At 46.6% G+C, this 16,801-nt stretch overlaps 1 protein-coding gene across 1 annotated transcript in view; it reads right to left on the bottom strand.

Annotated features, from left to right (window-relative positions):
- IGSF9B (immunoglobulin superfamily member 9B) overlaps positions 1-16,801 on the bottom strand; it is a 117,868-nt gene that overhangs the window by 78,370 nt on the left and 22,697 nt on the right. Inside the window, exons 2-3 of the mRNA XM_054998006.1 lie at positions 8,494-8,691; positions 1,114-1,260 (exon numbers count right to left, since the gene is read on the bottom strand). Of these exons, the coding sequence (XP_054853981.1) occupies positions 1,114-1,260; positions 8,494-8,691 (345 nt within the window). The remainder of the gene's footprint in view (positions 1-1,113; positions 1,261-8,493; positions 8,692-16,801) is intronic.

The raw sequence follows: 16,801 nt of genomic DNA, 5'->3' as shown, positions 1-16,801 counted from the left end.
GGCAAAAATACATAGGAATAACTCATCTGCTGCCTATGAGCTGTCCTTGGTCCTGCAGATCTTGTTTCCTTTCCCTGTCGATTCTACACTCTGCCTTAAACGATCCACTACCTGCTTGTTCAATCTGCAGTCATATCTCTAGTTAAAAACAATTCAAGCTCCTGTCTATAATCTGCCAGTCCAGCACATGACAGCAGCTGCCGGCTAAGACGATCTCCAAGGAAAACACTGATCAGTGGGATGAATAACAGAGGATACAATTCTTACATGGGAAAGGCACCTTCCTACATGAAAGTTCTCAACCACTGTGCTCATGAATACCAACTTGGTCGCTTTAGTAATGGAAAGGATGTACTGGCTGTGTTACAGGAAAATCACAGTTCCCCATGATTTGAAATGTCAACTCGATTCAGTGTTTAGCCATTGATTCAGTGCTACTAAACGGACATTTTGTTTCACTAGGCTGGGGGGTACACAGAGCACAGAAATCCATATCCTGTAAAGCATTTATCCTCTCTCTTTTTTCTACCACCTTCCCAGAGAAGCCCCAGTAGTTAAAGTAGCTTCTTCTAAATACCATCCTTTTTCTAGTGTCTTTTATGTAAATTCCTCTATTTCCCTCTCAGCAGCCCCCTTGAAAAGATTGTGATTTAGAATATTCTGAAGCCCTTGTTTGCTACAAGTGTCATCTGAGAAAGAGACAGATGGGGGTCTTGGGCCCTGTTCTCAACAGATGGCTCCTTCAAATATAGCCTGGGGGAGGGGTAGGAAAGAATCAAAGAAGCCCCTAGCAACCAAGACATAGGTGCCTGAAATGCTCACAAAACCCAGAGTGCATTATTGGTATTTTGCATGTATGCACCCATAACAGGAAAGACAAAACTCTGAAAATGTAAATATAAATGTACATAGAAAAAAATAATGCTGTTGGCTTCATAGTTGGGACCATTTTGAACAATTCAACACGTTGGATGCTGCTGAAAAAAGGAGATTCATTCAATGCACCTTGGCAATGAGTGTGTTACAAACCGTTTGTGTGAGTGTGTGCACGTGTGCTGGCAAGAGAGATCAATAGCCTGAAGATGGCTTGGACGAGGAAGCCATTATACTTACCATTGACCGTGAGATGCACCCAGCTGCCGTTGTGAAAAGTGTCATACTGCTGATCCAACATAAGCACTTTGCACTCGTACCAGCCCTGGTCCTCGGAGCGTATCTGTTCGATGCGCAGTGAGGCCTTGTCATGAAGGCTGGCACGGCCTGGAAGAAACAGGCACAAAGTCAGTAGAGGTAAAAACACCAATTTCACCCTGTGGCACCTGCCAATTTACACCAAACATTAACATGGTAGCCACGATTTTTTTTTATTATGCTTCATTTACACAACAACTTTCTCCTCCATGGGGACAGAAAGCAGTTAACACGATTCTCCTCTCCTCCATTTCATCCTCACACCAATCCTGTGAGGTAGGTTAGGCTGAGAGAGTGTGAGTGAGCCCAGATCACCCAGTGAGCTTCCATGGCAGACTTATCCTAGGTTCCCCCCAGCAGGGGATGGAATCTTGTCAATTATGACTGAAGCCAACTACTGCATGGATGAGTTTTCCTCAACAGGAACTTACAGTTTACTTATAATCCTCATCTCCAGAGATTCTGTCATGCATAAGCCAAACTTAAACATTAGTCGTGTCCTGTGTGTGTAAGGTGCCGTCAAGTCACTACCGACTTATCACAACCCTGTAGGGTTTTCAAGGCAAGATATGGACAGAGGTGGTTTGCCATTACCTGCCTCTGTATAGCAACCTTGGACTTCCCCGTGGTCTCCCATCCAAGTACTAACCAAGGTCAACCTTGCTTAGCTTCTGAGATCTGATGAGATTGGGCTACCCTCGACCATCCAGGTCTGGGCCAGTTGTGTCCTATTGCTTTTAATAATAAAATATTTACTTTACATTGTGCTTTAGAATGTTGAAAACACTCCTTGTCCATTAATTCAACAATCATCACAACAGCCCATAAGTCTAGCCACCATTATTATACCCATAAAAGGGTGTGTGTTCCTGCTGGCATGGCTATCAACTTAAAACCATATGGTTATAATAAACCAGCATTGTGGTTCTTAAAAACTTCCTTTTCCAGATGGAATGTATATTGTACCACACGCAATTACTTCTGTCTTCCCTTTCCTCATTCTGCAACCTGACTTATTCTGCGTTACACTGATTTGCGCCAGAAATAACGTCCCAATCTAATCTTACTTTATGATACTACTTATATTGCTGGGCACGCACAAAATGGACTGGAAAAACCACGGGCGGCCCTGGAACAATTGTTGCGAAGAAACCACACAATACCAGGACACCACTATAACGAATGTACATATATTCCTGTCCACATGTAAAAGTGCAAAGTGCAAAGTGCGATGTGTTCAAATATATACAATACAGAAATACACAGTATAATCATATACAGCACATATGTTGTTCAAACAAGTCTTTACAGTCCGTACAGTTCCTTGCTTTCATTTAAAGTGCAACATGCAAAAAAATTTTTAAATGGAAGCCCATGGAGAGAATCGTGGAAGATGTAATCACATTCCCAGTCCCAAAATTCAAGATTTATCCAACAACGCCGACGGGGATGTGCAGGCAATTGTCATTAACTCATGAGTCCGTTAACACCACCTTCTTCTCAAGCCCTCAGAGAATGAGTTTGGTTCTTGCAATTTTCTTGTATCCAGTCTGAATTTTTGTATGCCCAAGATGAAGTGAGTTCTCTCACGAAACGGGTTAATGACAATTGCCTGCACATCCCCGTCGGCGTTGTTGGATAAATCTTGAATTTTGGGACTGGGAATGTGATTACATCTTCCACGATTCTCTCCATGGGCTTCCATTTAAAAATTTTTTTGCATGTTGCACTTTAAATGAAAGCAAGGAACTGTACGGACTGTAAAGACTTGTTTGAACAACATATGTGCTGTATATGATTATACTGTGTATTTCTGTATTGTATATATTTGAACACATTGCACTTTGCACTTTTACATGTGGACAGGAATATATGTACATTCGTTATAGTGGTGTCCTGGTATTTTGTGGGCACGCACAAAATGGCAACTTTTATCTCTGCACATATGAAGCTGCTTGGTATCAGATCAGACTACTGATCCACAGGGCTCGCTCTTGGCTGCTCTGGCCAGCAGAAGCTCTCTGAAGTCTTAGGTGGAGAAAGCCTTTTTTGCTACACTTGTTCTCTGGACAACCTTGAAGAGGAGATGCCAAGAACTGAAACTGCAGCCACCTTCTGCATGCAAACCACGTGCTTTATCTCTGAGTCACAGCCGTGTACCCAATTTCTGCTGAGTGTGAACTCACAGAGGCTGAAGTGAAATTTATGCACCAAGGCTTGCTTAATATGAAGCTCTATACACATAAATCCCTCCAAAGCCGAATGAGCAAAGAACGGCTCAAACATTTTCTAGGACTCAAAGCTCGTTCTACGCTGCCCTTTCTAAAACTATTCATTTAAACGTGTTCCAACCCACACGAAACCTTCCTAAATCGCTAAATCTATTCATTAGCAACAGGATCTCCAGTAAGCTACCAGAAGTGAGAAGGACGCACAAGTTGGTTCCAACAACATGGCTGCCAACCAAGCATTCATCTCTGAGGAAGGGAAGCCCACCTTGTTCATCTACAGCCAACAGCCGATGAATTGAGCGAGGCCACCAAATCCCCACCCAGCTTCCCCATAGCACATGCTCTCCCCACCCTGTCCCATCTCCCTCTCTCCTATGAAGAGTCATATCCTGGTATGCCCTGATGGGAGACCTCCAAGGAAGACCAGGGCTGCAGAGGCAGGCAATGGCAAACCACCTCTGTTAGTCTCCTGCCATGAGAACTCCACCAGGGGTCACCATAAGTCAGCTACCACTTAAGGGCCCTCTCCACATTCTGATATGAGGTCGAACAAGTGCATGGAAGACACATTTATCAATGACTACTGGCCATGAGTACTTGGGAACAAATGACAAGGAAAGTTCCCTTGAACTTTCAAATACATTTCTCAAAGGGTCTCTAAAATGTGTTCATTTACGATCTAAACCAAGGCCACTCTATTTACCAGACAAGATTATCAGGGCCAGAAGTGTACTTCGTTATACAAATCAACCCTGTACAAGCCATCGACCTCCCCAGCAAAGTTAGGGAAGGCTTCCCACGCATGCACTCAGGCCTACCCATAACATAAAAATAACATAATGCAGGTCGATGACTTGTACATTTAGTATCCAGAGTACTTGGAGTATAGCTCGCCTTCAGGAAGAGGAAAAAGAAAATGTCTCCAGACATTTTAACATTAAGTGTTTGGGGAACTACACTTCCCAGTATGCACAAGGCACCTCAGTTAATGGTGCAAAAATACCAGGAAGGAAGAGGGTGGGAGAATCTGTTTTTCCTTCCTCTCCCCCACTTGGCTAGCTGGCCAGCCCCACCACCAGCAACAGAAAGAACACCAGCATAGGAGGAATAAATAAGCTGGGGGGTGCTGGAAGCTTTGGGAATCCCCACAGTGAATCTGATGACATCACCAGACACCCCTCCCCAAGGGTTCATAGTTTTATTATTTATTTATTTCCTTCATTTATATCCCACTTTTCTCCCCAATGGGCCCTCAAAGTAGCTTACATCATTCTCCTCTCCTTTTCTATCTTCACAACAACCCTGTGAAGTAGGTTAGGCTGAGACTGTGTGCGACTGGCTCAAGGTTACTCAGCGAGCTTCCACAGCAGAGTTGGGATTCGAACCTGGGTCTCCCGGATCCTAGTTCGACACTCTAACCACTGCACCACATGGGGTGTCCAATGAGTTACGCCATGATTCAATAGCCTATAACTCCAGGAAACGGCCCAATAAATGCGGGATGTTGCCAGCATTTACCGAACATTCTAATATTCCGATCCATCCAGAGATGGCCCTGGATTCAAGGCCTCCGAGCATCACGAGAACTTGTGACAACGACTAGGCAAGGCAGCCCCATCCATTCTCCTGCTACTTGAGATCTCATTTCCATCTCCCCGGATCTCACAGAATGCAGATGTCCAGAGAGGTTAAGCGCATGAGTGTGAGCAAGTGGCAGCCGCTTCCGCTGCCGAGGTTTTTGGAGCATGGTCCCCAAAAGCATTGCTTGGGGCTCCAAGCTGCTGTGGGGAAGCAACAGTAACATGGGCTACAGCAGTGGCCACCCCCACCCAACCCCGTCTGCTGCCTCTGCTTCTCTCGGGCACAGAAAGCCCAGCTGGCTTCTCTCTGCCACTGCTTAATGCAAACCAACCAGGCAGAAAGAAGGGGATATTTTTAAAAGGAAAGAGACAGAGAGCGAGTGAGCTTCCTGCAAGGGGCGGGAAGACAGGGAGGGAGGGAGAGACAGATTGGCCCAATCCATGTATTAATCAGCCAGCATGAACTGGGCTTAGGACGAGGGCAGCTGTAGCATATTTTAAGTATGGAAGAGGCTGTTTGAAAGCACCTTCACTATCCTGAACCCATACGTTCAGGTTTCTGTCCGGGAACAAGATCTACAGGAAAAGCAAGTTTGCAAGTTTTGGGAGAGGGGACAGCTGACAGCGACGGCCATCAACTGGCTAGTACCTGTGACCTCACCCCATGCAGTCTTCTCTGGTAAGAATCTCCCTGTTCCATGTGATCAGGGAGAAACCACTCCACTCTTTGCCCAAACAAAAAGAGTTAAGAGAAAACACTGGATATTTTCCTTTGTGGAACTAGGACAGCTAAATAGTTCAGACTTTGTATTGTCGAAGGCTTTCACGGCCGGAGAACGATGGTTGTTGGGGGTTTTCTGGGCTGTATTGCCGTGGTCTTGGCATTGTAGTTCCTGACGTTTCGCCAGCAGCTGTGGCTGGCATCTTCAGAGGTGTAGCACCAAAAGACAGAGATCTCTCAGTGTCTCAGACCACGGCAATACAGCCCGGAAAACCCCCAACAACCATAGTTCAGACTTTATCTCACCTTCCTCTAAGAAGCTCAAAGAGGTTTACGTGATTCTCTCTTCCTTTTTTTTACCCTCTCAGGAGCCCGATGAGATAGGTTAGGGGGAGAGAGTGATTGCCATGAAGCTCACTGAGTGGCCTTGAGCCACTGTGGTGATTCGAACTCAAGTCTCCCAGATCTTTGTCTAAGTGCTACACAATACCGTGGAATACATTCCTAAAAGAGATCCGTCTGGCGACTTCCCTGATGCCATTCCACCAGCAAATGAACACTCGTTTTGTTTTTTAAAGCTTTTGCTGGCAGAACTTCTAAGGTCACTCTTTGGAAAGGCAATGACATCATCAGCTATTGGCACAAATTTTTAGAGCATTTTACTATAATTGTACTCTGTTTACCTGGAAAGGGTTTTTTTCCCACACCAAGAAAAAGAAAGGGGCATCTTAAATTGACATATAAGTTACTGTTACGTAGAATTTTTTTTAAAAAAAACCCTTTTGAGGATATAACCTTTTTAGGGAGATTATCCTACATTCAGGGCTATTTTCCTTCCAAGTAACTACAGTATTTTATGTTTTCTTGCCTCGTTTTGTTAAAGCACGTTCATCAGACGGGGCACTTGAGGAAGAGAGCGTGTTTTATAAATACTATAAATAAAGACTTCCTAAATGAAAGCTTCCAACAGATCTTCAACCCCCTCTCATCCCTGGAGCACTTCACAATTGTTTTTAAAAGGTTGCGGTTTAAAAGCATATAAATGCATATATGCCACTTAATTTTTTTAAAAGGCAGACACCTCACTGGAAGTACAACGGAAGTAGACAAGATGGAGATCTGGTATTTGGACTTGCATGAAGATCTACATTTATTATGAAGCTGGCACACATCACACTGTGCTATCCTGACTGCTGCCAAGGGGGTTACAACCACAGTCAGCCAGCGTGGTATACAGTATTTAGGCTGCCAGACTAGGATCAGGCAGTCCCAGGTTCAAATCCCTGCTCCATCATAAAACTGACCTTTTCCTAGTTATTTTCTCTGAGCACAGTTTGCCTCCCAGAGCTGTTATGAGGATAAACTTAATACACGCTGCTCTGAGATGCTGAGAGCAGGGGTAGGATGAAAACAAGATACACAGAATATTCTCAAAAACTTTGCTGGAAAGGCTTGAACTGGCTCAATAGGAAAACTGGAGTAGTCCAGATTGATGGTCATTTCGCCTTCATCCACATTCAGGAGTCCTCAATCTTCCATTCAGCTCTGCCACAAACTCCACAGCCAGTGTCAAGACTGGCATCGCAGGCAATTGCCCACACCTTTCACCTGCCGTGGCACAGTGACGGTCACCACCCACCTCTCTCTGTGGTTGGCAGCACCAATGGGATCAGGTCTCTCTATGGGTTTGGCCCACCCTACCCTTACACATGCACTTGCAACACTCATAGTACAATTTATACTCGCCTGCCTGTATGAACTGTAGTGGCCACATGATCTACTCATCCACCCGTTTCCCTCTAGACATTTTTTGCAGCTCACGGCCACACTGGCAGTTTGCACAGGCAGGCATACAAATGCCATCCCAAAACAGTCACTCCCCTGGCTCCCCTTTCTCTAACTGAGAGGTGGGTGAGCCTGGACCTTGGACTCAATGAGCTACTACCATGTGACAGGAAGTCATATGCTGTCATCGTTGTGTGATAGGAAGGAAGGGAGCCAAAGTTATAACCTTGCCAAGAATACAAGCCAAGGGTCAGAGCCATGGAGGAACCCCCTCCACAGTAGACTGACCCCAACCTGTCATCCTGCTAACCTACTAACCAACCAACCAACCTTGCATGCAAATAAAGGAAGGGGATAAGGTACCTTAGACTCTACGCAGAAGCTCCTTCCAGAAGGCAGCTCCATTGGCACAAGTGAGGCTTGCCAACACTGCCTCAGCAAATGCCAGCTTTTGAAGGCAATGCCTAGGGAGGGGGGGGAGTTTGCAGAGGATGTGATGTCACTTATGGGTGATGCTCTAGGACTTTTCTCCTATTCATGGGGAAATTCCTAGAGCGCCCCCATAGAGGCAAATTTCTGGTCATTTTTTCTTACAATCTTCCATTTCTTGAGGGCAGGGGATTGGGGCCAAGGGCAGGGCAATTGGCAAACCTGGCCCATGTAGTTCAGGGCCTTCCCAACATCTTCCATCATCAATCTTTTAACTGAGATCTTCTGTACGCAAGGCACATGTTCTATTACATGGTTGCACCCCTACCCAGCCCTTGAGAACCCTCGTCTTTGTGGAGACACTTATGGCACAAGCTTAACACTCTAGAAGATCCTGGAAACTGAGGAAGGATCAGGAACCTCTAAAGGATTACTCCAAACTCCAATTCCCAGATTCTTTGGGGGAAGCCAAGCTGGTTAAGCCAGCACAAACCCAGTCTATGCTTGCAAAGCAAATATGCCCTTCAACCAATGCTTCCAAGGGTTTTAGGCTCACCAGCATATTCTGGGTCCACATGAGGTGGGTAGAACCCAAACTTGATGAAGATGGGGATAGGCACTCCAAATTTGAACCACTCCACCACATAAGGAGGGGGCTGGCCCGTCAGTGGATGGATTACGTCGCATCCCAGGATCACGCTCTCCCCAGCACGAGCCGTCACAAACTCGGGTTCCTCCCTTAAGCCGTGGGCACCTGGGGAAAAAATAAAGCGGGTGAGAAAAACCAGCTGCTCCGTTTACTGCAAACTGCTCAGGAGTGACAGAGAGGTGGGTTTTATCAATGGAAGAGCCACACGTTGCAATCCCAGGCAGCAGCTGTCTTCTATAAGGTTGAGAAATCTTTCCAATAATCACAATTGCTTATGGCTTCGGATGGAGTATGGGGGACTAATAAAGCCAATGGCATTCTTAATTATGACAAGGCATAATACGGAACACAGGCCAGCAACGAACTTTCAACAATGCCGCATTTTTAACTGAGTATGGGTTGGATGGGCCAGCGTCCACGTGCACCCCATACAAACCACGGGGCAAAGGGTTCTTTAACCCCCTCCTGCCCACTGTTTGCTGTAGAAGGTACATTGCAGGGACCTCTGGATCACTCCCTAAGCCACTTGTTCATTTTTAAGAGCCAAGTGGTGGTAGAGAGTGCCGTCAAGCTTGGGCAGCTTGGCCACAGAACCGGCCCTGACAAGGCTTCAAGGTGTAGTCAAGGGCTCAGAAACGAAAACGAGGCCGAGAGAAGAAGGGAGAAAGTCGAAGAAAGCAGGGAGGCATGCTTCCTCATTGGGAAGAAAAGGTATGGGTGTGTGAAAAGGGCAAGCACACGATGTACCGTGAGAGGGGGCTGCGCTCCAGTCGTTCTTGCTGCACTAGCGGGCATCCTCAAAAGACCCCCGATCCCAAGGACTTCTCCCCCAAGCCTAGAAAGGCAGGCTGCAGCAGCCACTCCCCTCCCTCTGCCTCTCAGCAGCATCCCAAGGTGACCTTTCTGCAGCCCCCCCCCCCCCGCCTCGCCCCTCTTGCATCCCTGCTCTCGTTCTGGAGGGAGGAGGAGGCGGCGGCAAGCACTGAATAGCTTCTTCTTTTTTTTTTCTAGCCTCTCCGCATTGCCTAATAATACCTGCAGGGAATGTCTCTCCTCCCTGTAACGGGGGAAGCATCCATTCATAAACCAATTTGCTTTTCCATCCAATCACAGGCAAAGAGCTCCAAAAATCCCTGGAACAGGCCTTTGATGGGGAAACCGCTGACGCAGCCCGGCTGCAGTACAAGCCGTGACAGCATTGTGAAAATAGAAACATGATAAATTACAGTCGGTGCAACACCTGAGCAGAGAGAACCCCTCCGATCTATAAACACACACACAGAACTATCAGGGCTCTGGGACCTTTAGGGTTGCCAACCTCGAGGTAGGGCAGGGAGTTCTCCCAGAATTACAACTGATCTCCGGGCTACAAGAGATCAGTTCCCCTGGAGAAAATGGCAACTTTGGGAGGTGGATTTTATGGCATCATTACTCTGTCTGGGCATGCCTCCTTCTCCAAGCTCCACCCTCCCCTGGCACCACCCAAAGTCTCCAGCTAGAGTTGGCAACCGTCCAGAATCAAAGCCTGAAATCTCACTTCTCAGAGTCAGAATTTAAGAGTCAATCATGCAGCAAAAATCAGCTCAGTTATATTGTTACTAATGGCTGGAGCCAGAGAGAGAGAGAAAGTAAAGCGAATCAGCCAACGTTCTACCAAGCCCATGAAGACAAGCCATGTCAAAGCCTACTGTGGTTCTACCCACAACCTGACAGATTGTCAGACCCCACTGCCCACCTGTCCGGTTCTATTTTGCATCCAATCAGGACAGAATATGCACGTTCTGCATCTTCTAGCTCCCTAAGTCTGGCCCATGGAACCAACATGTTTGAAGCCAAACCTGACAGCCTTATAAGCAACACATGCCTTACCATTCAGCTGAACTTGGTAGGAGGCAGAGGAAAGAAATAGGGAAAGATACCATACCCAGTTATACCATTTCCCAGTACATATTACGCAACTGGACGTCTCTTGCGACTGTATTGGTGGTGGTGCAAAGTGCTGTCAAGTCATAGCTGACTTATAGTGACACCTGCTGATGTTTTCATGGCAAGAGTCTTACATAGGTGGTTTTCCATTGCCTGCCTCTGCATAGCAACCCTGGTCTTCCTTGGAGATCTCCTATCTAATTATTAACCACGTCCAACCCTCCTTAGCTTCAGAGATTTAATGAGATCGGGCTTGTCTGGTCTATCCAGGTCAGGGTGCAACTGAATTAAGGGGCTTCTTTTTTAAAAAAAAATTGCAGGGGATGTGGCTCATATGAAGTTTGTAATCTGGGATACAACTAGACTCACCCCTTTCAGAAGAGATCTCACATTATACACGATAAAAGAAGCTGCATCATTAAATCTGGCTCTTTCGCACACTTAAGAACGGTTCTGGAGACACTTCTTCCTTTGCATCTCACCACCCTACCAATAATCAAATTTTAAGAGCCTGCATCACAGGACATGTCCATATTGCTGTCTTAAAACTAATTTCACAGTCATTCACATTCTCTACTAGCTCTGCAAAGAAAGACCAGGGATCTCAGAGCCTCGCCACACGAGACACGTGAAGACTACGTGTCAGGAGATGCAATGTTAGCTGGGAAGGGAAGTTTAAAAAGACAGAGCCAGTGGCAGCGCAAAAGCTTTGCTATACACTGGAGCTGTGTGAAGGGGCTGTAAAATGCCAGAAGGGAAACTTCAGTCCATTATAACCTCTCTTGGTCTAAGACCAGCTCTGGAAGGCCCATTTCCATTCCTCACTGCCCTCTGGTTGCGATCCCACACAGTTTTAGACTGGAGAGGTCAAATTGACAAAGCCTTCCTGAAACAAAGATGATATTAACAAACCCTCTGAGGAGCAATCTCCGCCGTCTCTGTCTTTTTAAACTATACTTCCTGGCTAACATTGGGTCTCCCCACACACTCTGACAGCCAACGTTCACATACACACTCCAATTCAAATACCCGCTCTGCCCTGAAGCTCATTGGCTGATCTTGGGCCATCCTCTGCCTAATCCGCTTCACAAAGCTGTTGTCTGGATAAGAACGGGAGGAGCAGTCATATACAATGAGGGAATGGTGAAATAGGAATCAAATAAGAGCCATGCAATTTTTTAAAAAATAGGGAAACCCTGCCAGTTATAACTTAGTGGCTGAACCAATTGATCAGCTCTCTGTTATTGCATTAGTAAAGAAAGCAGAACTCAAATCACTTTGGAGGGGATGGGAGAGAGTATTAAAACAAAATAGTAAAGAGTCCAGTAGCACCTTTAAGACTACTTTATTTTAGCATAAGCTCTCGAGAACCACAGCTCTCTTCGTCAGATGCATCTGACAAAGAGAGCTGTGGTTCTTGAAAGCTTATGGTACAATAAAGTTGGTTAGTCTTAAAAGTGCGACTGGACTCTTTACTATTTTGCAACTACAGACTAACACAGCTAACTCTTCTGGTATTAAAACAAAATTCATGTTAAAACATCCGCCTAGATTTGGAATTGAAAGAAAAAATATAGATTTAAAATTAGATCAGCTGATGATCCAACATTTGCAGATCAGATCACAGGCAGGGAAAAGAATGGCCCAAAATATATTCCTTAATGATCAGGGGGAAAGTGTTATAGAGGCACTGATGTGCTTTAGATTCAAAAAGCATGTTGTTAAATTAAAGGTCACCTGTGAGAATCTTTTTTGTGGTTCTGCAACAGGGCAGGAGAAACTCCGGATTGGGAAATTCCTGGAGATGTGAGAATAGAGTCTGGGTAGGGACTTCAGAGGGTGTAATGCCCTAGAGCGCACCCTCCAAAGCAGCCATTCTCTCCAGGGGAACTGATCTCTGTAGTTTGGAGGTCAGTTGTAATTCTGGGAAATCTCCAGGCCCTACCTGGAAGTTGGCAAGCTTAAAGGAGAACAAGAGTTACTAAATTCGGCCCAGCTTGCAGAGGAAAGGGGGACCTTGCAGAGCAGCCTGTGCTACCGGCTCTTGCCACTTCTCTTCAGAGCTGGCAAGTGAAGTTGGATTTAGTGTGTTTGCAAAGAAGAATGATGGGAGGAGGGGGGGGGGAGATTAAGGAGATGAATTTAGGAAAGAGGCAGTCAGGAGCTCAACACACGAAAGGATCTGAAGTTGGATCCCTTGGCTTGGAATCCCTCTTCCCCCCACCCCCCATCCTAGATGTGCAGGGTCTGCAGTTGTTCAGTGCTGAACAAATGCACCCTCGTAGAGGGAAACCCAAAGACTGAAAGCAAAAACCTCTATGCAGTTTGCTGCACCTCTTTATCTTGGTGGCATGAAGATGCTTTATACCAAGTCCAACTCTGAATGGCTCTCTAGAGCTCCAGGCAGAAAAGGCTCTTTCCCCACAGCCACTGGAGATCCTTGCACTACCAAGGAAGCCTTTTGCACAAAGCATGCGCTCTCCTACTGAGCCACTGTGAAGGAATCCAGGGAACATACATGGCACAATGCCAGGCACAAGCTTTGCCTGTCCCAGTGCTGGACCCTGCACGAGCCCCCAAGCTCAAAGCCAGCCTCCTCTCTTTCCTGCAGCCAGACAAGTGCCATAACACTGCCTCCGCCTCCTCTCCAGCAGCCTCCTTGGGAGGAAAAAAAGACTTCTCCTCCTCCCGGCTCCTGCGCTCTGCTCTGCAGGGCTGGTGCCGATTGGCCCGGCATGACATCACTGATTTTTCCACAACAGGAGTCTAGCGTGCAGGCAGATCTATTTTGGGCGCTCTCAAGGCAGAGGCATTAAGCAGCAAGGGGCCCCAGTGAGCCCCAGGCTGGCACACACTGAAAGTCCCTCAGGGAGGGAGATGGGTCAGGTGGCCTTGGATCGCAGCCGTTCGCTTGCTGGAGGTGCAAAGGAAAGAACCACCTCCTTTCTACTAGGAAAAATAATGGGTATCTGCAGAGACAGGATTTGCCAGGGGATCACTGGAGCAGAGAGGGGGGAAGAGAGTGGAGGGTAATTTAATGCAGGCTGCACAGCTGAAAACTGAATCTGCATGCCAGCAGTTGCCCTTTAAGCAAAGGTATCTGTTTTAGCCTATGCTTCTCTTCTCCCTGCCCCATCAGAGATGCAGGAGAGCTCTCCCATCCCCCTTTCCCTGCCTGCTACCCCCATCACAAAAGGCACTTGCAAAAAAGCAGGCAAAACCTTCCTCCTCCTCCTCCTCCTCCCTTCTGCACAAAGCTGCCCCCAAGTGCGCCTGCTTTGTTCGCACCTAGATCTGCCTCATTATCACTGCATTGCCAAGGTGGCTGTGGCTTTGGCAAGCCGTCAGCAGACCAGAGGATGACTTCAGCTTCCTTCTCTCCCCTTTCTGCGCAGCCCTTCGTGATGCAAAAAAGCAGCAGCGTAGACCTAGTTTTTTTTTTTTTTATTGCAGCTAGCATGCAATCCCTTGCAGGAGGGCTGGGAGCTGGGCAGTCCCATAGTTTCTTCCCCGAGCTCAATCCTGACCTGCACAAGTTCTGCTCTGCATTGCGGCCACGGCAAATCTGGTCAGAAACTGATGGCTACCCAGTTCTTAAGCCTGGATGGCTTTTTCGAAAGAATGAGATAAATCTTTGCAGGATAGGCTCTTTACACAGTGGGGATTTCCACATAGTGAGGCATTAGAATCCTCTGGATTGCAGCTAGAACAAGGAAAGGGGGCTGCACTTTGCATTCACAGGTCTTGCTTGCAAGCTTCCCAGGGCATCTAGCTAGACATTTTTGGAATGAGAGGCTGACACACCTGTTTGTTCTGGGAAGGAAATCCTTTCCAAATTCCCATTCAAGTTAGAAGAACAGACAGAACCTCAGTTTAAAAAAAAAACTAGGAAAGGACCTGAAACTAAGAAGATATCTGTTCTGCCCTGCATCGTGTCCGTGTACCCTTGCAGTGGGAAGCTGTGCCTTCAAGATGCCTGCCCAGCACGTGAGGACAGAAGCTTGACTTCTGTGCAAAGTTTTATTGATTTACTTAATTTGTACCCTGCCTTTGTCCCCGAAGAGGCTTGCATCATTCTCCCCTCCTCCACTTTATCCTTGTGACAGCAATCCTGTAAGGCAGGGTTAGGCTGAGAGTGACTGGCCCAAAGTCATCCAGCAAGCTTTCATGGCACAGCAGGGATTCGAATCTGGGTCTCCAAGATCCTGTCTGCCACACCACGCCAGCTCGTGGTTTTATCGCCCCTCTCACAGTAATCCCACATAATACACAAATATAATAATAACATTCGATTTATATACTGCCCTTCAGGATGACTTAACACCCACTCAGAGCGGTTTACAAAGTATATTTTTGTTATTATCCCCACAAAAATCATCCTGTGAGGTGGGTGGGGCTGAGAGAGTTCTGAGAGAGCTGTGACTGACCCAAGGTTACCCAGCAGGCTTTAAGAGGAGGAATCAAACCCAGTTCTCCAGATTAGAGTCCTGTGCTCTTAACCACTACACCAAACTGGCTTTATGTTGATACATAAACATTGTTCCACCAGAAGACACTCAAAGCAAGCTACAGTTAATAGGTTTAAAAGTTACTTTCTGTCCTCAAGGAATTCTGGGCATGGTAGTTCCAAGAGTGAGAAGTGACCGTCTGCAGCAGAGATGTTTTATTAATACATAACCAAGCTAAGGACCTCAGGATTCTATGAGAGGAGCTGCTCAGCCACTAACGCCAGAGACTATGCTGTTTTGCTTGAGCTAAAAGAATCCAGTGCAACTTCCCCAATACTCATGGTGAAGATGTGGCTGCACGACTCCATGTTGAAACTGCTGCCTTTAAGGTCTTCAGAGAATGGCTTGAAAGCAGCGGTTGGAGCAGCAGCAGTGGCTCTTGGAGCAGTAGCAGTGGCCTTGATGAACACTTCTTACAGCCAGGTCACCCACCCAACCAAAGCATCTGCCCTCTTCTTCCTTCAACTGTGTCAAGATGAAATACCATTTGGACTTTACCGCTTGGCATGCTAAATGGGAAGTTGCGTAACCCACGCTTGGTACCGTTTCATTGTTCTTGCAATGAAGGCAGACACCAAATCAAGACATCTAGTACAGATTAAGGCACCGTCAGCAACTCCAGCAATTACTTCCAAAAAGTCATTGCAGTGGTAGCAGGCGGGGCAGAAATTGTTCAGATAATTTAAAAGCCTCAACCTAAATTTTCTTGCATATCTTGGAAGTCACACAGACAGGTGAGATGTAGCAACCAGATCATAGGGGAGCCCGGACACAGAGGAGAGAGACCAAGATTTGCGGTGGAGGGTTGCGCTTGCACCAAGAATACTAAGGACATAACACTATTTTCTCTGCGTCAATGAAGACAAAACAGAACTATTTCATCTACAAGTGGAACATACTACCTCAGGTTTTATTTTTTAAAAAGAAGGTATAGAGAACCCTTGGGATCCATGTTCAAATGTCACATTGAGCCATGCTCGCAGGAGACAGCTGACACATGCCTGATGCTGTAAAAACTGCAGCACACAAGAGACACTGAAAGGTCACAGACAGAACAGCAAACTCAGACACGGCTGCCTTCATGGTGTCCAACCACTATGCTTTCCAGCAATCCTTCGGTGGGGACAAATAGCATCAGAGCCCCCCCCCCCCATCACATGAAATCGTAGCCATCAGGAGTGCAAGGCAAGCCAAGGCATGACCTATGCTTTGTGCATTCTTGGAGGTGAAATGACTAGAGACAAAAAATGGTCCATTTGGGGACACGTGGAACATATTTTCACTTGTCACAGACTCCAATTCCAAGAGTGGTGGGTTATACAAAGTCAAGGAGACAAGGCAGCATCTGTTTTCAAGAAGGTCATGATTCCTGGAGAATATTCCATGAAGACAGGTGGCTTTGGAAGGCAGCCCATCAAAAAGAGATCCTCAACTTTTACTATTTCCGTAGACTAAGCTTGGGAAAGGAAGAGCGGACTCCAAAAGAATCCAAAGCGAGCCATGCCTTTGCATGCATTCATTTATTTATACCTCACTTTTCCGCCCAGTTAGAGTGGCTTAGAACGTTGTTCTCCCCTCCTCCATTTTCTCACAACAACCACACTGTAAGGTAGACCAGGCATAAGAGTTTGTGACGGGGCCCCAGGTCACCCAGCCAGCTTCCATGGCAGAAGTGGGGATTCGAACCCACATCTCCCAAGATCTGAGGCCAGCATTCTATCCGCTACTCGACCAAACTCAAGAAAAGGGATTTATGCATATTCGCTACAAGTGAAGAAGAC

The sequence above is a fragment of the Eublepharis macularius genome, chromosome 14 (genome assembly GCF_028583425.1).
Source record: "Eublepharis macularius isolate TG4126 chromosome 14, MPM_Emac_v1.0, whole genome shotgun sequence".
NCBI lineage: Eukaryota > Metazoa > Chordata > Lepidosauria > Squamata > Eublepharidae > Eublepharis > Eublepharis macularius.
The sequence above is the reverse complement of the archived record's forward strand: the minus strand, read 5'-3'. Positions and strand labels throughout refer to the sequence as shown.